This window comes from Antechinus flavipes, chromosome 3 (assembly GCF_016432865.1).
Source record: "Antechinus flavipes isolate AdamAnt ecotype Samford, QLD, Australia chromosome 3, AdamAnt_v2, whole genome shotgun sequence".
In the NCBI taxonomy this organism is placed as follows: Eukaryota; Metazoa; Chordata; class Mammalia; order Dasyuromorphia; family Dasyuridae; genus Antechinus; species Antechinus flavipes.
This window is the reverse complement of record NC_067400.1, coordinates 385,897,717-385,924,047: the sequence shown is the minus strand read 5'-3', so window position 1 is coordinate 385,924,047 and position 26,331 is coordinate 385,897,717. Positions and strand designations below refer to the sequence as shown.

The following is a 26,331-nucleotide window of genomic DNA, read 5'->3' as shown; positions in this document are numbered from 1 at the left end:
AGAGCTTAATTCCATAATTATAGGACCATGAATTTAGGGTGAGAAGGGTTCTTACAAGTCATCTGGTGTAGACCCTCATTTTATAAATTAACAAATTGAGGCGCAGAGAGATTTATCTCAGATCCTATTGTATTATAAATAACTAAGTTAGGATTTGATCAGTAGCCTAAATTCCTAAATCCTGAGTCTCCCTATGCCCAAGAGAAGCAGAAGTGTGGTTTAAAAAAAAAAAAAAAAGAAAAGAAAAGAAAGAAAGAAAAAGTGGAGGTTCTGGTAACTGGACACTATCAATGGAATTGGAGGGAAAAGATTTCCAGCTGGAAATAAATGGGGAGTGGGATTATGCAGTTGCTCTTCTGACTTTCACAGAAGTGTTGGATAAAGAACTTCAAAGCAAAGGGAATACTTATAGTAGATGATGGATCAGGTAGAAATCCATAATGTCAGAGAGGGGTGGTAGAAGCAGTAGTGAATACACATGGATTATTTTCTAAATCAAGTGTGCACAAAATAGGAATTTTCTGAATCTTATATTTAATTCTATCTTTTCTTTATCAATTTTTAACTATGGTAAATGTCTATAAATAGTGATATCCTTTAAATAATTTTGTTTGTGGATGGCACTGTGCCGACTGTAGCAAGCTTAGGATCTCAAAAAATTAAATCCAAGAATGCCTTCTAGGGGAAGGCTCCCAGCATATTGAGTGGATCCCAACATGTGGAGGATTTACAAGATGCACAGGATGTGGATCAGTCATGAGCCACACTGTGAGAGGTAACCATCTACAACCAGGAGGTCATAAGCGTGTTAAAATCTTTTATACTTGTAGAATGGTAGAGAAAGGTCACACTCAAAATGATTTTAAGGCCTTGGTGAGGGGGCTCTATTCTCTTCTATTTGTGAAATGTTTAGCATAATATGCAACACTTAGTAGGTCTTAATAAATGTTGGTTATACTTGCCCCATTCCCTTTATCCCTCATCTTTCCACCATGTATGGATTCCTATTATATTGTTACCAAAGAACTATTAAGTAATCAATGGCTGAAATATACAGTTATGGGTATTTTTAAATTTTACTGCTGTGCTGAAATTGCTTTAGTTACAGCAAGGAAAAAAATGGTAAATTTTATATAATTCAAATCTTCCTACAAATGATCTCAGGAAGATTCCACCTTTGGATGGTAATTTTTCTGATTTGTTACTTCTTTGGACTTTTGTCTTCTTGATTTCCCTTCTTCCTTTTTCCCATTGCTCCAAAGCACTTTCTTAATCATCTTCATTTGGCATCCATATACAAGACAAGTGCATATGGGAGGCAAATCTTTCCTGGAAAGGGAAGGTCAAATTTCTGCCTACTTAACAATTATTCTTCCTCTTATTGCAAGAATAGTTAAAAAGACTAGGTGTATCAACTGTTTATTGATGCATGAATTTTTAAAACAATTATTTCATAGTTTTTATGTTTTTACTCTGAAATCTATTTTTACAAATGTACTTTATATGCAAATAATTAAAAGAAATTATTATAATTTTGCTTTAAAATAATAATTTTTATCCTATTATTTCTATTTTCCTTGCCTTTTGGATAAAAAAAAAAGACATTGTCCCAACTGATAATTGTTTGATGCTTTGAGTTATTCTTAAATTTTGGATTTTTTAGTGTTAAAAGGATCTTTGTGAAATTACACCCATTTTAAAAAAAATTGACTTCACAAGATAGAACAGTAGTGAAAAACCTCAAGTTCCTTTAAAACGGTGTAATTTCATTAGAGGCTTTTAGTACATGATATATGAGCTACAGTTTAGTTAGTTGATGAAATTTTGAAGAACAGTTTTTTCACATGGATCACAACTCACCATTACAAGTATTTATAAATAGTGCTAATTTGAAAGTAGCATGATAAGGAGGTTTAGTTTTGATTGTAATGATGTTATAAAAAACCTCAGAAGTTTATATTGTGGTCTGGTGGAAGGGAGATGGGCCCTTTCCCTCGAATCTGGGGCAAAGCATTTCTCAAGCTTTAATTTTCTCAAATTGTATATAAAACAAGAAGGTAGGACAATGTGATTTTAAAGATTTCTTTCAGTTTAGAATATTTTAAAACTGCTTACTGCTTTTGGAAGGGCAATGCTAGAGACAATACATTTACTAGCTGGGTCACCACAGATGAATCATTTAATCATTCAGTCTCTATTTTTTTAATCTATAAAATGGAGATTATCATTTTAGTGGTACTTATCTCTCAGAAATGGGGTGAGGACCAAATAAAATTATATATGTGACATATAATATATTAATATTGAGGGCTTTTATTTTCATTAGGGAGATCTATATATTTTTCCCACAACTTGATTTTTATGAAAATGTTTCGCCTAACTTCACATATTGTTAATTGTGGGTAGAGATAAGGCAGAGAACCTAGAACTCAAAAATTTTAAAAATAAATGTAAAAAAAATTTGCTTTGAATATAACTGGAAAAAATATTAAATAAATAAAAAAATTAAAAAAAATTTCCAGAACTTATTTTTACCCATTTGCCTCTTCCCTCTTTCAAAAGTCATATTTTTCTAAATTTAACTTAATAAATGTATTCTAACTCTCCTTTTCTCATTATATTTTCTTTTACCTTCTCCCTTTCTTGATTTAGTGGGAATAGGACTTCCTTCTCTTCCCATTTGCCATGGTCCACTTTCATGATGAATTTCTTCTTCAATTCCACTTTCAGAAGATTGCCCACTCAAAGTTCCTTCATTCCAAGTTTTACAATTTTCATCTGAATTGTGTCTCTGATGTTCTTGAGTTTTGTACAGGATTGACTCTGGTTCTACATCTCCATCAGGGCTGGTGCCATTGCAAACTTTAGACTGAGTACAATGTTGTGTTACAAATCCAACAAATTTCATTCCTCTTTTAGCACCTTCATTTATCTGCAGTTTTAAATGAGATGAATAATAAAGGATGAGTATGCAAGCAAACCTAAAATTTTTCATTTTATGAACATATTAATAATAATAAAATAAGAAATTTTCATGGAATAGATCAGACTCCATTGATCTTTATTAGTTACTGAGTATCTCTACCAATAGCTTTCTTAGTTATTAAATCTCTTGACCAAAGTATTTTAAAGTATTTTATAATCCTTTTGCAAGGGGATATGTTATATTAATCTTATATCCCAATTAATATAACTCATGAGATGTACTATGCCTTGATATATTCATCAAGTGAAATTTCCTCTTTGAGCAATAAAATCAAAAGCATAAACTAGGTGTGGAAAAAAATGTAATTAAGGTGAGAGGGAATAAAAAAAAATAACCACTGAGTAAAATCAAATTTTTAGAAAAAGCTGTATTGGTACTAGTTGAAAGAATTAAACACATCTAACGGATATCAGAGAATATAATTCCAGCAATCCCTTAAAGAGCTAAGTTTTGGAAATGCTTTGAGTAGCCAGATCCTTGTGTCTATAACCAGAGAGGTCAGTGAAAGGAGTTGGAGAGATAGTTCATTAGAAAAGCCACATTTCCTTTTCTCTTCCCTCCTATCTTTTCAGTTATTCATGTCATCTCAGAAACTGGATCAGTAAAAATGCATTTAGCTGGGCACTGAGAGAGGACAAACCAGACAAAGTGAGGAAAGACAGCTTCACTGAGCATGATTTCAGTGAGGCGGAGAGAACTGCAGCTCCAGAATACCAAACTCTCTCAGAGCTCAACAGAAAGCTACTCACTCCCACATACTCAGGGGAATTTACTGAAGCATGAAGGGGATTGTGGGGTTTTGATGCCTAGACCAATGGAATGTTCAAAAGGTCTTACAAAACGTTGAAAAGACTTCAAGTGTGAGTCTGAAAATGACCTACATATACATTACCTGTAGGACAGCCTAGCTAAATCTTTAATATATCTATTTTCTGTGAAATAGCCTAGCTAAATCCTTAAAAATATTCTTCATTACTAGAAAGTTGGTTACTAAATGATGAATTTTAGGCCAGAACAACTTAGGAAAACTGTCTACAAGGATATAAAGGTTGTGTGATTTATATTAATGAAATCATTCTTGAAGTCAGAAGAATTAAGCATCTAATAATTATAATATCTGGACTAGCTTCCCAGAGGGCCTCAGGATCAGCCAGAGTCAGGATATATCAAAGTCCTTGGTCTTTAGGGAGAGAAGTGAAGGAGGCAGGCAAGTCGCCAAGAGACTTGCCAAAGATGTATCCTGCATTCTGGAGTCCAGAGTATCTAGCCTCTCTCCTCCTCATCCTGCCACCAAGTGCCTCTGACTTTTCTCCCCCAGGCCTCCAATCCTTCCTAGGATTACCTCCCTACCACCCTATCACCCAGCAGGCTCCAATCATGAGGAAAGTTATCATCTAAATATATGCTAATAGAGCCATTATCTTACATCAAACAGGTAATTAGCCTTAAGTGCTCTCTTGTCTGATTCAAGTGTACACCTTTTTTTTTCTTTTTTAGAGTTTCAGCTCTCTACAAATAATGAATAACTCTAAACCTTTTTCTGCTCTTATTTTACTTATCCAGGTTAGCTCTTTTATTATGTTCCTTCCTTCACACTTAAAATATTTGATCCCGCTCCCCTTCTTCCCATCTTTTCCTATCTTGCTAACCTCTAGCTCTATAACTTTAGAGTCATTCTTAATTCTTTATTATCCCTCATCACATTACATATGTAGTTTCTAAAAATACTTATTATTTTATTTCTCCCCAATTACATATAAAAACAGTTTGCAAAATTTTGAGTTCAAAATTCTCTCCTTCTCTCCCCATTCCTGCCATTGAAAAGGTAAGCAATTTGATATAGATTAGTATAGGATGCCAATTCTTGCTATTTCTAGCTCTACTTCCTTCTGCTAATATGGATACCACCCTACTTCAATAACTTTCTCACTTGAATTATTACAATAGCCTCTTAAATGTTTTCCCTAATTCCAGAGTCTCCCTTCTCCAATCCATGTTCCACAGAGTTGCTAAAAATAATCATCCTAAAACATAGATTTGACAGTATCACTTAAGAATTTTCAGTGGTTCCTTATCATCTCCAGAGTAAAGTATAAAAATTCTTGATTTAGTATTTAAAGTCCTCATAATACAGTGTCAGACTGATTTCATTTTAGTACTTCCTACTTTACTTATATACTTTATGTTCCAGTCAAATTGGCCAATTTGTTGCTTTTCCGTCTAGGTATTGTATCCTCTATCTCAATGCCCTTTTACAAATTACTTTCCCTCACTCATACCTCAGATATATTTCCTTCTCACCTCCATTTCTTTTTTGGGGGAAAGGGAGGGGTTAAGTGACTTACCTAAGATCACATAGCTAGGAAATGTTAATTATCTGAGTCTGGATTTGAACTCCCCCTGACTTCAGGGCCGGTGCTCTATCCACTGCTTCATCTAGCTACACCATCTTATTGCAATTTTTTTTTTTAATAACCCATTATTTTCCTTCAAGGTCTAGACCAGATGCATCTCCTACTAGAGACATCCTTTGATAAATGTTAGTGTTCTTTCTTTTTTAAAATTATGTTTACTTACTTATATATTTTTTGTATTCCCATTAGAATATAAATTCCTTGGGGCCAAGGACTTTTGTTACTACCTTTGTATCCTCAATGCCTGACATATAGTAGGTGTTTTATGTGTGTGGAATTTCAATTGCTTCCATTCTAAAGTAGCAAAAATGCTGCTGGAGAAAAATCACAAGATCATGTCCACTACCAAGCTATTTTATTAGACTAGACCTTCATAGCTAACATAACAATCTTTGTATTCATTATTTATCACATATTCCTCACAACAGGTGTTCTAAACCTTCTCTTCTTTCCTCATGACTTCAACGTGATTTACCCACTCCCTTTTCATTTTCAGCAGATGATTTCATCCCTATTTTAATAAAGAGATTAAAGTCATCTGATTTGAATTTCCTCAACTCTTCTCTTTCAAATCCTCTAAAAATGATTACTTGGATTTGTCAAACTTTCTCTTTCTCTCCCATGTATCCTCAACACCTCCCATTTTATGAGTTCCTGTCTCTATGCTACAAATATGCTCATGCATAGTTCTTATTTTGAATCAAAAAATCAACATCATTTATTAAGCACTTACAAAGAAAAACTACACTGTCTCTAAGAGTTTATGTTGTATAGGGGAGTAAACATATATGTAAAAGGTATAGATAATGATAATGATAATATTAGTAGTAATAATGATGAAGAGGAAGAAGATAAAATATTTATAGTGCTTACAATATACTAGGCACTGTGCTAAATATTTTACAATATATCATTTGATCCTCACAACTTCTCTGTGGATGATATTAATATCCTCATTTTATAGTTGAGGAAATAGAAGCAGACAATAGATAAAAAAAATAAATATAAGGTAGAATTATAAAAGAGGGTGCTAACATTTGCTGAGAGGGAGTATAGAATCAGGAAATTGAAGTGATTTAGTGATTAATCGTAAAAATAGCAAGTAGCATATCTTGTCATGTCTCTACTTAAAATCCTTTAATGGTTCTCCAATAACTATTGGATGAAGTATAACTTTCTTATCTTGGCACTTAAGCATTGGCACAATCTGGCTCCAATTTATTTTTCCAGTCTTATTTCATACTATTTCTTTTCCATGTATTAGGAGTATATTTCCATTATGAAATTACTTTTACTCTTTCTTCTTGTATTGTCTACTCTTGTCTCCATGCTTTTCTTCATACTGTTTCCCATCCTTAAAAAGGACTTCCTTCTCACTACCACCAAGATTTGTTAAAAGTCTCTTCCTTCTTCGAAATCTTCCCTACAATGAAAAAAATTTCAAGTTTTCTCTACCTACTTTTTGCTAGTTTAAAATGATTTATCTTTAATTTAATAAGTATCCAAGGCTGGATTTAAGTTGAGCTCTTCTTGATCTTTCTGCATTCCCAAGCTGTCTCCTAACAGTAGCTTCTCTTTTCCAGCTTAAAAGATCCCTAGTTCCTTTAATTGATTCTCATATGATATAATCTCAAGGCTCTTCACCACCCTAGTTGTCCTATGTACAATTTCCAGATTATCAGTGTTCTTTGCAAAATGGGGTGATTAGACCTGAACACAATTCTCTAGATATGGCCTGCATAGGACAGAGTATAGTGGGTCTATAACACTTTTAGAAATGAAGAAGTGGAAAAGGGAGGGTAGGATGAAATTGGTAGGGGGAGAATAAAGGCAAATTTGGGGAGGACTAGGAAAGAGAGGAGAAATTGGAGAAAATGAGATAGACAAAGAATTATGGTTAATGCAACATCATTTTCTTATAGCAAATGAAAAAAATTGATAATAGGACAATTCATGAAAATTTTTCTTCTCAATGATAGAAATATATCTAAAATAGTTGATGATTGGGAACAATAGAAAATGAGGAATGAAGTAGAAAAATGGTTTGCTATTAATGCTTTAATTACAAGATTACAATTTGTGTTTATTTTCTATATGTTTAGGTCACAGCTTTCTGTGACAAAATACAAAAGGGTTAACCTTTGCTTTGGGTATTAATAAACAGTGCTGATTCTTTTTTTTTTGTTTTAAAATATGGGGCCTATAAACTGGAAACAGAGTGGATGCCCAACAATTTGAGAATGGCTGAATAAATTGTGGCATATGAATATTATGGAATATTATTGTTGTGTAAGAAATGACCAGCGGGATGATTTCAGAAAGGCCTGGAGAGACTTACATGAACTGATGCTGAGTGAAATGAGCAGGACCAGGAGATCATTATATACTTCAACAAAAATACTATATGATGATCAATTCTGATAGACGTGGTCCTCTTCAACAATGAGATGAACCAAATCAGTTCCACTTGTTCAATAATGAATAGAACCAGCTACACTCAGCTGGGAAATGAGTGTGAATCACTACATAGAATTCCCAATCCCTCTATTTTTGTCCACCTGAATTTTTGATTTCCTTCACAGGTTAATTGTATACTAATCTTAAAGTCCAATTCTTTTTGTACAGCAAAATAACTGTATGGACATGTATACATATACTGTACTTAACTTATACTTTAACATATTTAACAGGTATTAGTCAACCTGCCATCTGGGGGAGAGTGTGAGGGGAAAGAGGGGAAAAACTGGAACAAAAGGTTTTGCAATTGCCAATGCTGAAAAATTACCCATGCATATATCTTGTACATAAAAAGCAAAAATAAATAAATAAATAAATAAAATATGGGGCCTTGATATTATCTTATAATTTTACTTTCATTTAAGAATTCTGAATAATTATTTTATACTCACTTTCAAACTAAAATTGGTATAAGTATCAAGTTATGTTCTATCTTAGCAACTAGTTGTCTTGAAGTCCTTATACAATATAGTTTTCCTAAGATGTTAAATGGCTCTTATCCATTACTACTGGTCATTTACACAGAGATTTTCAAATACTTTATGTGCTTCATTTCCTGAAATGTCTTTCTTTCTGAGATAACTCCATTATTTTAAATGCTGAAATAACAATAATTTTCTGCTTCAATATGTCTTCTATCACATTCAGGAAGTTAGAGACAAAGTAAGATCTCTGCATTTATTCCACTAGGAATATATATTAAGAGTTCAACTTTTAAAATTCAAATAAATTTTTGTTTAAGTGGAAATTTTTTCCAAATATCTTTAAACACTTGAAAATCTGAAATGAATGACTCTTCATGAGTTAATTTTATTTATGGTATTTATAGTTATTACATATAAATATATTTATAATCCTTATGGTTAATTTTATGAGTTTCATGTATTAATCTAACATGTTTCTCAAATATTTGTAAACATAATCCATTTCCTTAGTAGAAACATGATGTATATGCTATTACATCTTTATTCATAAGTAGTTACTGGTTTGTATGTTCCACTGTATATATGTGTATACCTATATATCCTTTACTTATCCTCATCTAAATCAAGAGAACAATAGAACACTGACAAAGTTGCAGGAAAATGTCACATATCTTTCTCACCTAGAAAACAAAAACCAAAGGAGTTTTTGATATCCATCAAAAGCTAAATCACATTATAAAATCATGATCAAAAGCATTAATTAGACATACAGGTGCAACTTGAATATGTTAGACACTGTCCATGAAATCTAGCAGTTTGTGACATAAAAAAACTTATGGATAGTGAACAAAGAGTACTTTGATGGACTTGGGATTTTATCAACATAGGTATTGTTTTCAATGACAGATTGCAACCTCTTAGTTCCTTCTCATTCTGTGTGATTCTTATTTATGTTCTATTCTGTCACAGGGACATTCCTCTAGATCTCTTGAGATGATTGGGATACCAGTGGAGCTCTTAGTCTGTTCATCAGTTATCCTCTGCTCCAACTTCATGATGGAATCACCTCTTTTTCCAGTTATAAAACTTCCTGATGGCACCCTTTACGCTGTCACTCCTGGGCTTTGAAGTGCAGTGAAGACACTGATAGTGTACCCTATTCATATTCACCATGTCATTTTTCGTTGCTCTTTGGGTAAGATAAAACCTTAGTTCTTTGAAGTTTGTGGTATTCCATGATCCACAGGCATAAGGCATCATCAGAATAATATTAATGTTACAAAGTTGGAGACTTTGTTTCAGGGAGAAGCCCTGGGTGGGGGGAAGGAAGTGTCATTAAAAAAAATGCACATTTTTTTTCCAAAGGCAATCCAGATCTCTCTAGATCCAAGTCATTATCTATCCCCAATGTCTGTCCAACATACACATATCATAGAGTTGTTGAAAAATTCTGTTATGCTATTTAAAAAACATTGTATGATTTTGACATATACATGGGGGCATTTGTTGTTTAAGATGACATTTTGCTCCATCAAATCAACTGCTTTTTTTAAGTCAACAATAAATGCAATAGAGTCTTATAATTTTAATACTTTTCAGCCAATTATAGGATTATAAAGATGTAGACTGATATAAAATATTGCTTGCAGAAGTGATTGTATTTTTATCAAGAATGCTCCTGCAAGTATGCAGATATCTCCTGTAAATATTTTGTAACAATGGTAAAGTAGGTCAGTAGTTTTTACAGTTTTTTGATTGCCATTTTTGGGGCAACAATAAAATCTGTGATTTTCCCCCCACAATCATTTGGATTTATTACTTAAAACCTTTAATGTTGTTTCATCTTTAGCAAAATGTCCTTTTTGTATACTTTGCTTTGGTTTAGCTGTTCTTCCCATCTTCATTCTATTTACTGTTCCTTCTTCTTGATTCAGCATATTTGGGATTGTGATATTAGAATGTAAATGAGGTAGCTTCACTGTTACTGATGAGAAAAGTTTGTTACAGAAATCTTTACAATTCTTCACTACTTTTTTCTGTTTCTCCTCTCCTTTCTCCTTTGTTCCTTATTTTCTCCTTCCTTTTTCATCTTAAATGACCTTGGTATGACCCACATGTGGATCTCACCAAATTTTCTGTAAATTAATTTCTTCCTTCATTGTTTTTCATAGTTTTATGAAGTATTACTTATCATTGTCTTTTATTTTCTCCACTAATTTTACAAATTATTTTATGTCCTAAAATAATTTGAAGTTCCCCTTTTCTGCCATAGCTGTGTGATTGGCAAAAAGATGAAATATTTGTTAAATGAAGGGATTTCTAAGATCTTCTGTTCTCTCTTTATAGAATTTCTCTACCTCCTGTACAACAGATTTATGGAACATAATCTGTAATTATCTTGACATGGCCTTTTTGTAAATTCTTATTAGGACCATTGATATGTGAGATGAACAAATAAATTATGAAATAATGTTTCTTGCTATATTTGGATGCATGAAAAAACCAATTTTGCTTACAGTTTTACTTGCTTTCTTAAAAAGAACTTGTGAGTTTACCTTCCATTTAGTCACAATTTTCATTTTATTCTGATTTTTGTTATACTGAGAATGTAAAACTTTCAGTTAGTTCTTAAACGGTATGTTTACTCACTGTACACTGAGCAAGAATCTTACATTTAGAGTGCCATCAGTTAAATTGTTTGTAGATAATCTGAAAAAAAAAGATGATTCTTAGTAACTTCTGTCTCCTTTCTGGCTATTTTGCTTATATTGCCATTTAATGAGGAGATAGATAATGAAAGATTAGTCTTGAAAAGTATTTAGTCCATGAAAGTATTTGCTCTTCCTGATGAGTTAGAGTCTAACTATTAGGCAAAAAATATGCCATATTCCCTGGCTTGTTTCCATTCAACATGCAGAGACAAAATGAACTTATTCCTAATCATGAGTGATAGGGCAACTTTGGTGATGAAGAGTCTTTTAATTGACTAAAAGTACATACAAAAGGTTCAAGTAGATCTCTCATTTTCTTCCTTGATGGCTTTTGAGTATGGTCCTGGTTTCCCCCATCCTGACACCTGCCACCCAATAAGCCTATATTTCTTTTATCTTTTTTGTGCTTTCTTAACCATGGGTGAATGAAACCCAGAGATAGAAATGACCAGGTTATAACCTTGTGAGCATTGACATCTTAGAAGAACCATCAAAAGGTTCCTGACTTGGTAGCAAAGATCACTGAGGCTGGCAGCAGCATAGCTTAGTTTGGTAAGAACCCTGTCCTAAAGAATGATCTGATTGACCAGTCTAGTAATGAACCGTGCTGTTAGCCAAACCATGGAATCTAGTAAGGAGCTAGTCAGCTGACGAAGAAGCTATTCCTTTGCCAATGATGAAAAAAAAAAAAGGAAATTTGATAGAGGCCCCACAAATGGGAAAAAAAGGACTCTCAGGGCCAAGAATCACGAAATAGTCTGATTCTCTTAGATGTGTGTCTGATTACCTCTCTCTGTACTTTTTAGCTTGAGCCTGCTCTTACTTCCCTGAGCTTGAAGGTAGGAAAAAAGTAGAGTGCACCTCCAATCTGGGGGATAGTTTTATAACTTTTGTCCTTACTATATCTTGGGATGGGTAGGACTATTCTGGATGGGAACTTGTGCTTAGAATTAGGGTAGGAGGAGTTAGCTACCATTTGGGGACCTATTCTGCTAGTGAATTGGGAGAGTGAGTTAGAGGACACGTTACAAATGCAAAAGTGAAAAAAAAATGCCACATAAAATTGAAGGTTATTTTATATTTTTATTTGCTCCACAGTTTGCTATGGCCAAAGACCCTGGGATTACCCCATTGCTAATGAGTCTCTGTATTAAGTAAGGTCAGTCCTCAGAAAATAGTCATAGAGTCTGTGGTTAGGACCATGCTTGGTAGAATTTCCAAGCTTGGAAAGGATGGTATTCTAGGTCTGAGGACACTGTAAGGAATGATGAGGCAATGGAACAGGATTTGATGTACAATACAGATGTTCCTAACAGGCCAAATATCATTGTATTAAATTCTAAGAACAGTTCAAGTTTTGAAAAAGGTTTTAAAAGAACAAGTTAATAGAATAGAAATGGCCAAGACAAACGCAGTACCTTTTCTACCAATCCTTTAGCTCCTTCATTTGTTAGAATTTCATTCGTCAAGGGACATTCTTCAATTACGAGCCTGGGTCGACTTTGTCCTTTGGGTGTTGTCTGGGTCTGGCTGTGACAGAGAAAAGATCTTGGGTCAGAAATCTATTGCTGACTTTCACCTAACATTTGCCCATCAAAATACCTATGTTTGTAGATGAATGCTTACATCGCTAGGTTTTATGTGTAGGCCAATCTATAGATAAAACCCTGGCAATAGTTTTTCCACAACTTTATATAAGGCTTGATGGTTTTGCATTTTTATTGTAGACATCTTGAAAACACATTATAATAATGCTTAAACCTTTCTAATTTTGAACACAAGCTGATTTCATGTCTAAAGAAATATTATAAAGAAAATCAGATACTTTCTGACACTGATGTATAATCTTTGTATAACAAAATGAATCAAGAGCGTAAATAAAATGCTACATAGTGAAGATTTTATGTGGAAATAATTTGATATCAGAATGGAAAAATTATTTATACATGGCTGATCAGATTTTAATTAGGACACAAATATTGTTGCTATGTCATGTTTGTTTAGTAATGCTTGAGTTATTATATATATGCTAGGACCAGTATTCTCTTGGAAGCTAAAATGTAATATAGTTAAGTAGGAAATTATTTACTGTAAGGCAGTCCTTCTTGAAAGGACACACCAGGTTAATTCATAATTGTTTTTTTATCAATAATATTGCTAGATTTTCTTTTTTTTTCTGTTTTCTTTCCTTCCTCCTTTTCCTTCTCTCTTCGTTCCTCTTTTTTCCTTCTATTTCTTGGCTGCATAATCATGTTGCTCAGGGTCTGTAGGGCCATTCTAGGCTAAAGAGGCTGCTGATACTTGCTCTAAATAAAATCTGAAGGATTTGCCCTAGATTTTTAGATGAAATCTGGAAAATTGTGTTTAAAAATTGTTAAATTCAGATATTTACTTAGGTTTGGGGTTTATTATTATGACGGAAATGAAATACTTAATTATTTATTGGAGACTTTAATTGAGACTATTAAATTTGTGTATTAAACATAAAAAGCTATTATTTTGAAAAGAAATCATTTAAAAAACATGACTAATTTTATTTTTTTGAATCTACATTTGGGTAGGAATGGGGGAAGGGAAACAAGTCAAGCAATTTCAGGAATTAATCTAGTCTTGGAAAGGTTTGAAATTTCTAATTAGATCAATAAACACATTTTATAACTTAATGCTAGTTTCAGTTGCTACCATGTAATTCAAATTAATTAAATACCTTTATTAGGTTCTTACAAAGAGTAAGGCATTATGATGGATATTGGAGTTACACAAATAAACATAAGCCACATTCCTAGTTTTCAAAGGAAAACCTTTAGCAGGGAAGGTAAGACATATACCTAAATAACTATATATCAGTTAGAATTTGATAATTACTAAGCAAAGTTATGTGAGGAATTTGACAAAGGAAGACTCAGGAGGAGTTGGGGTAAGATCAGGAAAGGTTCTTGGAGAATTTGGCACCTGTGATTTCCTTATTTTCTCCTTTGAAGGAAAAGAGGGATTCTGACAGATGGGAATGTCAGGGGAACCCACTGAAGGCTTCAGGAATGATAATAAAGGTTTGGAAATGAAAGAGCATAATGAGAAAAGAGAATAGGGAATAATCTACTTTGGTTGTAATGCAATGTGGGTGAGGTAGAACATTATTAACTAAAGCTCAAAAAATGGGTTAAAGTAGAAGGAGGTGTTGGATAATGGTTAAGGAGTTTGTAATTTATTATGTAGACAATTAAGAGTCACTGATGGTTATTTTAATAAGGGAAGTGATCAAAGCTGAATATTTGGAAAATTATTTGAGTAACAGTGTCAACAGGGTTAGAGATAAGGTGATCAAGAGACTAGTTAGCTATTATCTAGGTAAGAGGTAATAAAGACAAGAATTTAGGCTATGTAACAGTACAGATAAAAGATATTGTGGAAGTACAATATTACATGATAATTAGTTGGATGTAAGAGGGGAATGAAATAAAGGGAAGAGTCAAATAAAACTTTGAGGTCTCATTTTGACGTTTTTGAGAGAAGAATAGTGTCATTAAAAAAATAAAAACTAGGAAGAGGGTCAGGATATATAAGAAGGGAATCAAAAGTTGATGATAACATGTCCTAAAGATTTGATTTCTCAGCCAAATGTCTTATTACTAAAGCATATTCATGACAGTTTAATTGCTTTTATTGACTAGTGGTGGGAACAGTCATTCCTCTTCTATTAAGAGACAGGTCAATTCTTGGAGAGCCTCCACAGCTATGGATCATAGCATCTGAAGGGGTTGCAGGGCAGCCTTTGCTGACACAGGTGTTGCGGACTGGGAATGAGATAAATTGGAGGCAGAGGGAAGAGGAGAGAGATCAGACAACAGCAACTGCTTCTCAGTCTCCTTGTATCATCCTCTCACAAAAGGAGATCCATTCTGGGTTGGAACTCCAGCAGCCACTGTCAGGTGGCTCCCATGTATTCCAACACTCTTCCTCCAAACACAGAAAGCCAGATTTGAGGAAATTCATTTCAGACAGCCTTGATCTTAGAGAAGCAGGAGAGTTCATTTACTAAAAAGATGGACAAAGAGAACCTAGGTGTGGATTTGAGGAAAGAGGGATAGTTTCTATGGAGTATATGTGAATACAAAAATACAAAAGTGAATACAAAAATCTTCATAAAATAATGAAGATTCTGTTGAAGTCAAATAGGATAGATTTGCAGAAGATTTATTCACAGTTTCTTAATTCCTTCTAGAAGCATTTGACTAATCTAGAGTAGGAGTGGAGATGAAAGATGTGTTTGTCTGAACAGATAATCAAGGTTTAGGTAGATAAATGCTGTTTAGTTGTAAAATACTGAGCATCACTGAAATAGCTTATCAAGCTAGTGTCAAGAGAAGACAGGATCTATAAGAAAATCTTTGCATTATGAAATGAATTTGTAAACATTTATTTTTTTCCCCCAACTGAAATAAGTAAGGGAATTCTGGAATAATCCTTCTTTCTGGTATAACGTACCTTAATTTTAAGCGAGACAGTACAACTCTATACAGATGGCTTGCTGGCAAGTGTCTTCTTCGTCCAAAAGATAATATAATAGGGTGAACAGCTCCTACAATATAGCCTTTAATGTAATATTCTTCAACTTTTGGTACTATATCCAGAATTGAGTTGATCTTGATAACTTCTGGATTTGAGGAAGCTGAAATGTTCAAGGAAAAAGGAAATCATCATAGTTAAATTTAATTCAACAAATGTTGATTGAACAACCTATAAGTGTCAAGTATCATACTAATCTCTGATGTACAGAACACAATTTTCACTTTCTAGGAATTTTGTACTAGGTTTCGCTCACATGGTATTGCCTATGTCTATAACAACAAAAAAGAAATATCAAATATCAACATGACTGTGGTGATCACACACACATATGTACACATATGCACACATATCTTGGTGAGGCAATCTGGGTTAAGTGATTTGCTGAGGATCACACAGCTAGTAGTGTTGTATCTGTGATTATATTTGAACTCAGGTTCTCCTGACTTCAGGCCTGGTACTCTGTTTACTGAACAACCTAGTTATCCCTGATCATATATTTTTTTTTAACAAAAAAAGTCAGAACATTAATAATCTGACACATATTTTCTTCTTAAATGTATACTTCTCCCCCCCCCCCCCATAAATGTAGATAGTGCTGGCAAATCTGTGGCATATAACTACCACAGATGCAATTTATTTTCAAATTAGGTTATAATAATAATTTTCTAAAAATCATATATTCTACATGGTAATTTGTTATAGAAAAATCTAAAAATTGCCTATTTTTCAGTTAAAAAATCACATTAATTACTTTTCAATAAGTCATAACTCAAAATATAAAGGAACTTAAATGAATAAAATGTACAATTTTACTAACACCTAAAATAGGCTATAGTTAACACTGTCTGTAAAATACAAAACAGAAGGGATATAAAATTAGAGAAAATGTTCTGAATGTTGTGCCAGCAATACAACTACAAAAACAACTTTAAAAAAATCCTCTAACAGATTTTTTCATTTTCCTGGAAAACAATCAAGAACCAATGTCTAGAAACAGACTTGTAATTTAATGATCTCCTTGAATAATAAAACATGAAATAATTTCCAGGTACAGTCATTTAAGACATTGGCCTCATGAAGCACTGCCAGTGCCTTTATAAAAAAGAAATGCTGTTGAATGCATTTGCACAGGAAGGAGGTTAAGAAACAGATGAGGAAAAAAGATCAGAGGAAATACTCCACCCCCTACTACCAGCCATTCAACACCCACGAATTGACCCATGGAATTGAAATAGAACTATACCACCAATTGGAGGATATACAAACTTCTTCCAAACCTTTACAAACATTCAAAACAGAAAGCTGTATCAATCCAGGCCACTTCATTTCCCACAACTTTTCATCCCTCTTTTTGCTTTAAAATAATCGTCTATTTAAGTATTTCCTCTTCATCATTAACAGCAGGAATGAAAACAAAGAGAATAATGTTGAGCTTTTAAGAAACAGCTGGGTTTCATTTTAAATAATGCAGCCCTGTTTGGTTATAGTTACATCCTTTAAAATATCCCATTTGTTTTTACTTTGGGTAGTGTTTTGAGTACTAGCCCTGATTTATAAATAAAACCATTTAAAACTTAAAAAAAAAAAAAAAAAGAAAAAGAAAAAAAAAGACTAAATCATAGTTGTGGTTGATTAAGGGAGAAAATTAAATAAGCTGATTTAAAACAACAACTGATTTTAAGAACATATGCTATCCAAAGAAAGCCCTATTGGATTTTTTAGCAAAAATAGTCTATTTTAAAATGTTTTCAAGTATGATGAATTTTTATCATTTGCGCCAGCAGTTAGAATTATAGTTCAATTACTATGTATCTATCATATAACTTTTGTGATTCAAAGCTATTAAACAATAGATACATTTTTAAATATACAATGGCACCTAAAGTCATATTTCAGTTACTCCTCATGGCATGGAAACCCATACCTTGGATTTTTAAAGACTATATCAGCAAAACACAAGCCTGGTAATCTCTACCAAGCTGGAAATATTTCAATTGTGAGCCTGGAATGCTGGAAAGATTTCAACTGTGAGCCTGGAATGGGTTGTATGTCTGATGAGTGAGAATTAGTCTAAACTGGGAGATTCTCATTACCCAAATGGCCACAGGGTGATAATTCCTTTTGGCCACAGCAACTCACAAAGACTCTCAGCTAATGCTTAGGAGTTATGAGCTGTTTTGGTAGAGGAAAGACCTATGTTGATTAAATCATGGATCTTTGAAATGTAGAAATAGCCAAATTAATTTTTAAAAAAAAATACATACTACATGCTACCTGCTCTAAAAACAAAACAAAACAAAAAAAAATCTTTAAGAAATATAAGTCTTCTTCTTTTTTTTAATCTAGTTATTTACTTTTTAAAAAACTGCTTTCAATTACTGTATGTCTTATGGCCCTCAGAATTACTATCTACTGGCCATTTGTACTAAGTATATATATTTATAAGTGGGTGTGCTTTACTATAATTGTTCATTAGTCTGGGCTCCTAATCTCTCTTGGAAGTTAGCCTAGTTATTTTGCTTCTTTTCTGTATTTTGATCTCTTAGGGCTTTGAAGCATCTAATATAACCCTTGGCATATATCTTAACTGGGAGTACAACAATATGCTTCATATAAAGTGGGAAAACAAATGCAATTGAAAAATCTTATTCTTATCAAATGCTTGGATTCTCAAGATGAAAACAATTAAGCTAGAATATGACACTGTTTATGGCCTTATGGGGTATAATCTAGTGGGAATTGGGAAAGGAAATGATGCATAAATACAATTAACTGATAAAAGTTAGTAAATATTTAAATTCATAGGGAAAAATCAAGCAGAATAGCTTAAGATATTAAAAAAATGAAAGAATGATTTCTTTTAAGAGATCTAAAATTATATTACACTAGATCTAAAATTATATTATAAAACAGTGATCATCAAAACCATTTGGTACTAAGAAATAGTGTAGCTGATCAATAGAATAGGTTAGGTTCACAAGACTCAATCGTCATTGATTATAGTAGTCTAGTGTTTGATAAACCCAAAGACTCCAGTTTCTGGGATTAAAAACTCACTATTTGACAAAAATTTCTGGGAAAATTGGAAAATAGTATGACAGAAACTAGGCACTGACCAATACCCAATACCCTATACCAAGATAATATTGAAATAGGTTCATGACTTGTACATAAAGAGTGATACTATAAGGAAATTAGGAAAACAAAGGATAGACTGCCTCTTATATCCATGGAAAAGAAAAGAATTTATGATCAAAGAAAAACCAGAGTACATTATAAAATGCAAAATGGATAATATTGATTACATTAACTAAAAAGTTTTTGTACAAACCCAATGCAAACAAGATTAGAAAGGAGGCAGAAAACTGGGAAAATATTTTTATATCCAAGGGTTCTGATTAAAGGTCTCATTTCTAAAATATATAGAGAATTGACTCAATTTATAAGAATACAAAGCATTCTCCAATTGATAAATGGTCAAAGGATATGAACAGACAATTTTCAAAGAAATTAAAGTCATTTTTAGACATATGAAAAAACATTTTAAATCATCATTGATCAGAGAAATGCAAATTAAGATGACTCTGAGGTACCTACCATTACATACCTTTCAGATTGGCTAAGATGACAGGAAAAGATAATGACATATGTTGGAGGAGATGTGGGAAAACTGGGACATTAATACATTGTTGGTGGAATTATGAAATTTTCCAACCATTCTGGAGAGCAATTTGGAACTATACCCAAAGGGCTATCAAACTGTGCATACCCTTTGATCCAGCAGTGTCTCTACTAGGCCTGTATCCCAAAGAGATCATAAAAAGAGGAAAATTTTGCAAAATTGTTTGTAATGGCCCTATTGTAGTGGCAAGGAATTGTAAACTGAGTGAATACCTATCAATTGAAGAATGGCTGAATAAGTTATGATATATGAATGCCATGAAATATTATTGTTCTATAATTTTGAAACTATCAGCAGGATGATTTCTGAGAGGCCTGGAAAGTTACAGGAACTGATGATAAGTGAAGTGAGTAGAACCAGGTACAAGGCAACAAGATTATATGATGATCAATTCTGATGCTTGTGGCTCTTTTCAACAATGAGATGATTCAGGACAATTCCAATAGACTTGTGATGGAGAGAACCAACTGCATCCAGAGAGAAGACTGTGGGGAGTGAATGTGGAACACAAGATAGTATTTTCACCTTTTTTTGTTGTTTGCTTGCTCTTTGTTTTCTTTCTCATTTTTTCCTTTTTTTGATCTGATTTTTCTTATGCAGCATGATAATTGTTTTAATATGTATGGAAGAATTGTATATGTTTTATATATATTGAATTGCTTGCTATCTAGGGGAGGAAATGAGAAGAAAGGGAAAAAATTTGGAATATAAGGTTTTGCAAGGGTGAATGTTGAAAACTATTTTTGTATATATTTTGAAAATAAAAACTATTTAATAAAAATGGTTTAGCAAAACAAAAATAAAATAAAATAAATTGAAGTGATAATTAGTGGAGATTGAAGATATGAAAGAGAAATAAAGAAAAAGGGGGAAAGAATAAGGGAGGGAGAGACAGAGAAAGAAACACAGAAAAAAATAACTGCTGCATCTAGAACCTAAGACTTGTATAAAGATAGCAAGGAATGGAATTGAGGTTACGGGTAGAGTGATTAGCTTCAGTGCAGTGAAGAAAAGGATTCTATCTAGAAGTAAGAAGAACAAAAGATATGTCAATATGTTGATACTCAAAAGTTTTGAGGAATAAAGGAAGGCAAATGAAGATGTTCACTTTAGATACCCCTAATCTTTTCAGTGAAATAGGGGCCTAGGTCATGTACTCTTAGTGTTTGGATTCAAGGTATTGTTAAGAAAAGAAGCAAAGTTTGGAATGATTTCCAAGGGAATGAGATGGAAGTTAATGATAATCCTTTCATATCCATGAGAGTCACACAGCTAGTATGTTACAAGCAATACTTGTATCTAGATCTTCCTAATTGAAAGGCCAGACTTCATATATGTCATAAACTTGTAGTGGGTCAGATGCATTTCCTAATTTTCTACAGCAGTACCCATCAGCAGGTTTTTGTTTTTGTTTTTTTGTTTTTTTAGTAGGAACAAAGAAATAAGATAACAAGCATTACCCATGGATGAGAATTTGGAATGTCAGGGGCAGAGATTCTATCATGGTAGCTAGTGAAATATTATCATGGCTAACCATGAGATCAGGGCTGAGTCTGAACCCAAGGAAAGTCAAAGTGGGACAAATGGGATGAGAGAATATTAAGAATATTAAGGGACTGAGTGCAGTTACAATAAGAACAAAAAATAGATTTAGTGGGAATGAAGGATATCCTTCCAGCAGGAATAGAAGGATAAAAGGTAGTAGTAAAGTTTGATGAAGGAGACAAGTACACACCAAAGTCCATCAAAATGATCACTTCTTTATAAAAGGATTTACATTTACCTCTGAGGTTTTTTTTTTTTTTTTTGATAATTTTAATTCTGTGCCAATAACATCAGTGAATGGTTCTTCTTTCAAACTAAGGAGTATTGGAATGTGAGGATCATATCTGAGTCCCTTTGCCCTTGTTAATTCAACAGTGGCCACCTCCTTTTCACAATTCTTTAAAAAGATCGACAAATAAAATAATTTTATAACTATATAACTATAACTATAAATTCTAGAAACATTGTTTAAAACTTTCAGTGATTTCCCATTGCTTAATGAGGAAAGTCCAAATACTTTGTAAGCCTATCATTCAAGGTCTTTAATATTTGATTCAACCTATTTAGCTAAATTTATTTCTTACTACTCCCTTATACAACTCTAGTCTTGTTAAACAATTTTACTTATTTGTTCATGAAATTGCCACTGCATGTTCCTGTCTTTCTATACCTTGGTTCATGACATTTCATATATGAGGATTGCTTTCTCCTCTTGTCTATGTTCTACTCTTCTTATAAAAGCCAGTTCAAGTCCCAGTTCCTTTATGAAATCTTCCTTAATTACTTGAGTTCTCAGTGATATCTTTGTTCTCTGAATTTCTGGAGCATTTTATGTATATTCATTTAGCATTTAGATGTTACCTTGTATTATAATTTATTTTTTTCACCTGTAAGTTCTGCCTCTTCTCCTAAGGTTCTTGAAAGCATATGTTTTTGCCATTTTGTATTTTCCTGTACTTAGCACAATGCCTTGTCTGTAACTGACTTTTCTATATTTTTTATTGTTCTTGATGATGATGAGAATCCCTTGTTTTATTTCCAATGGAAGTTAGAGGATTAATAACATTTTATTTAGTAGATTTTATGTTTTCTAGAAGACAAAAGAACCTAATTTGATCTTTTATTATATTCTATGACAAATTCATCTGCCTCAGCAGTCAATGAATGTTCACAGAATTCTAAAGAAATTCATACACATACCTAATTTTTCTATGACTGACTGCATACTGAAAGTCCAATTTGAAAAAGAAAAAGAACATATGTACATATAAGGGCTATTTTGCAATTTTACTGAATGATATTCCAAGATCATATCCCTACATTTGGAAAACAGATAACTTACAATCTTCTTTAATAAATGGGAATTTAAAAGGTATGATTCTATGCATTCTGCTACCTTTAGAAAAGGCATTAATAAGTAAAGAATCAGGAATCTGCATTTTGAAAACCAATATATTCCAGTCATCAAATGGGCAAATTGACTATGGTATCACTTGGCATATAGCTTAAGACAAAGCAGATCTATAATGATCCTATTCTAAGGTCCTTGAAAGCATGGATACAATTTTCTCAACTTCTGTATAAGTCCACCAGCATCCAGAACAACTGTCCCTTCAGGAAGAACTTGACAAATGTTTGGTAAGTGAATGTTGATTGAGGGAAAGATAGTGTCTTCACCAAAAGGTCCACTTTAAATAGGCATATAAATAAAGAATTATAGCTGAACAGAGAATAAAAACAATAGTAATTTGAATTTAGAAATAATCTCAGGAAAAACCTGAGTTTTGAAGGAGATGAAGTCAGAAGAATTTACCAAAAGGAAGAATACTATATGGAATAGCTTAAAGGCAGAAAGAACCTGTAGTCTGCAGTTTAAGTCTCTTACATTGCAGCAGAATGTAAACAGACATATACTGGGAATTAAGGGGAATTTCCAGAATGGGAAGGATTGGAAAGGGGAGTAGCTTGAGTAACAAGTGCTCTGTTTGTGTGTATGTATATCCAAAAATAGATACTTAGGGAGTTTAAGTTTGACTTTTTTTTTTAAGGCAATTGTGGGCCTCCCTAGACTTTAAAGCCTAAAGGAAGTAATATGATAAAAATGATGAAACATTTCATTCATTTTAGTTAAAATAGCAAAGTGGAAATTTCATGTAACCTTAACTGCAATTTAACCTATAACATAGTTGATTCCCCAAAGGCCATAGAACAGATTAGAAAATCAACAATTCAGTAAAATTATAATCAAAAAAACAGGTCACAATAGGAGATTCTCAACGCATATTGCCTTCTCTGGAAGCCCAGTCCCAATCTCACCTTGTGGGATAAAGAGTAGAGAAGGAAAAATATGGGCCAGACTGATAAGGATAATGAAGTTGTATAAGATAGAAACAAGCTGCCTCTTATAAAGAAGTGAACATTTTGATGGACTTTGATGTGTACTGTCATCTTCATTAAACTCTACCACAACGTTGTATCCTTCCACTCATGGCACAGTTTCTTTCCTACTACATCTATTCTGTGTTATTGTATCTGCACTCAGTCCCTTAATATTCTTTTTTTCCCCCTTAATATTCTTAATATTCTCTTGGACCATTGTTCTGCTCTGGCTTTCCTTGATTTCAGATTCAACTTTGATCCTATGGTTAGCTGTATAATGTTTCACTAGCTACCACAATAGAATCCGTGCCCCTGACATTTCAAATTCTCAACCAAAAGGTTGCTTTAAAAGTACTCTCTATCAGACAGCAGAAGTCATTACAATCTCTTCTGTATAATCAGGACATATCAAAGAATCAATTGCACCACATGGTCCTCTCTGCTCAGAAATAAATAGGAGGCAGAGAGTTTTGAACACATCTCTCCATTTCCCTTTTGTCCATGGAGGTGAGATTGGACAGATGGAAATAGTACAGTGCAGCAAAGGTTCAGAAAAAGTATGGAGTGGGAAAGTTGTGGGAATATGAATATGCTTTCTAATTCACAGGCTTGGGCCAAATGGAAAAAAAAATCAAGTTTGGTAGAGGTAGCATGAGGAATGCAGCATGACGAGAGAGGCACTACACCAAATAGGAACCTGGTGTGGATATGAGTGCATACATTAAAGTGTGTATGTTAATGTACATGTATGTAGTTGTACTCCTAAGAGCATTATTTTCATTTGAACACTCTATCAATCTCTAAAAGTAATTCAAGCAATAAGTAGGAGTGACAATTTTTACAGAGAATGATTTAGATTAATGGAACCAAACTAAATTCTCTCATTAAAACAAACTTATTTAAGATTGTTATGCTGTATCTGGGAAGGAAAAGTGTGTGACCTTCCCAGGACATTTTGAGTTATATGGTAGATTTCATAAAGAAAAGAGCAAAAAACAAGTCTTAAATGCCATTTCAAGATGGTTCTAGTCTCCATTTTTTCTAAAAAGCTAAAAGTCTCAAGGGGTACTGAATGTGAACATGTGTACAATGAATTTAGGAAAACTAGTCTTAAATCTCAAAGAGAACAGCTATTTGGAATATAAACAAGATTTTTTTTTTCTTATGTGACATTTCTGAAAAAAAGTATTAAGAAAAAATATGTATAGTTTTAGAAAAACTTGATTTTAGTACTTAAAGTCTTCATTTACAGTTGACATCACAACTGATTTACTTTTACGATTAAAATAAAATTAAAAACATGGTAATTTAATAGAATATAGGTAGCTTAAGAAAAACAGGCACTTTTAAATAGACCTTAAAAAATACAGTGTTTCAAACATTTTGGTGCTGTTTTCAAAATGTAGTAAGACTTTTTTGAAAACCCTATGTACATATAGCTAATATATATATATATACATATATATATATATATAAAACCATTATTTATGGCAAAACACCACAATGGAATTTATATGTTAGCAAATTTTGAAAAAGAAACCTAAGATACTCCATCATCATCATCATCATCATCATCATCATCATTATTAGTTGTAGCTATTTTTGCACAAAGGAATGTTTACTGAGCAAATCAAGCAAATTAATAATGTGCTTTTATATTGGGAAAAATAAATATAATTTTCTGTCCGTTGTGATAATTTAGCTTAGTATTAAGCTTCATGCATCAATAATTATGCAGCTGATTAAAATTCAACAATAGAAACTTCTGGTGTAAAAGTTTTACAATTGCTATTATTTGAAAATCCTAACAACAAATGATTTCTGTTTATCTTTTTAAAAAATTTTAGATTAAAGGGGTGTTTCTGTTCATCCCTCAATGGTCAATTTTATCAATGCATGGTACCCACTATTATAAAGCCACTAGAGAAATAGTTAATTGTAAAATGTGAGGCCAAAGTATCTATGGAGTACAGCAGCCTCTGTTCCCAGAGGGCTGCCATCTGGGGTTGTTTATTTGTGTTTTCAACTTTCTAGAACAGGGAGTTTCTCTGTTAGACAGGACATCCAGCAAAAGGAAGTATCCTGCACTGAGCTGGCCACCGCTAAGCCAGTTTACTTCAAGTTTACCTTACTCAAAATATGAAATGATCATTTATAATAATAATACACTTTGAAAAAGAAATAAGTTTTAAAACCTGAATAACTGTTCTTAGCAAGCCTACAGGACCCCACTACATCTTGTATTTGTCCCCAGGCTTTTCTTTCTTTCTTATACTGTCACTATGGTTATGGCTAATTCCCCTGAAAACTGAACATATATCATGGATCCTTCGGAAACAGTTACTTGATTCAGTCGGCAAAGAACATTTTCCAAGCACTTTTCCTCAACTTCCAGAAAGTACAAATAAGCTAGGTTTAAGAAGACTATTAGAAGATAACTAAACATTGAACATGTTTACTTACAACATTCAATTTAAATACGATTTCAATTTAAATCATAAGGTTTGAATGATCAATCTGAATATGACCATCTCTTTTAAGAAATGCATAAATCAACAGCTAAAAATCAGTAGCGGCTTCTCTTTGAAACCCTGAATTTAGGAGACAAAAAGAAGATAAAAATACCTTCTAAAGTAAAATCCAGCAATACATATTCATAAGCAAAGTCTGTCTTTGTTTCCACTTGTGGTCTCTTCAGTGTCGAAAATATTTTTCCCGGGCTGCTATCATCAGGGTCTTCTAATTTTCTAAGTCCGCACCCCATGGCAAGATCTGCAAAGAATTAAATTGCAGGAAAGGGGGGGAAGCGCTGCAAATTCTGTTGTTCAAGCTGCGAAAAGAAAGCCACCAACTTAACTGCCTGGATTTTGCTTACAACTAAGCCATAAACTCCCAAGGAGAAAAGTTTTGGGTCCCCGGTAAAAAGCTGAAGGCATTTTCTAGCCATTTTTACGCAGAAGCATCGAACCCATGATCAAGCGACAGCTTCAGGAGAGTGGGCTTATTCTTGGAGAAACACACAAGCTGCAACAACTTAGCTGAGATTTTCCATGCCACGTCAATTTATAGCCAGCCCCCAAACAGTGAGGGCTCCGTTGCACAG

General features: G+C 33.1%; 1 protein-coding gene across 1 annotated transcript in view; it reads right to left on the bottom strand.

The window, feature by feature from the left end:
• RFTN2 (raftlin family member 2) overlaps positions 1-25,998 on the bottom strand; it is a 73,409-nt gene extending 47,411 nt beyond the window's left edge. Inside the window, exons 1-4 of the mRNA XM_051985930.1 lie at positions 25,854-25,998; positions 15,539-15,722; positions 12,472-12,583; positions 2,632-2,932 (exon numbers count right to left, since the gene is read on the bottom strand). Of these exons, the coding sequence (XP_051841890.1) occupies positions 2,632-2,932; positions 12,472-12,583; positions 15,539-15,722; positions 25,854-25,992 (736 nt within the window). The 5' untranslated portion in view covers positions 25,993-25,998. The remainder of the gene's footprint in view (positions 1-2,631; positions 2,933-12,471; positions 12,584-15,538; positions 15,723-25,853) is intronic.
• Positions 25,999-26,331: the final 333 nt, after the last annotated feature.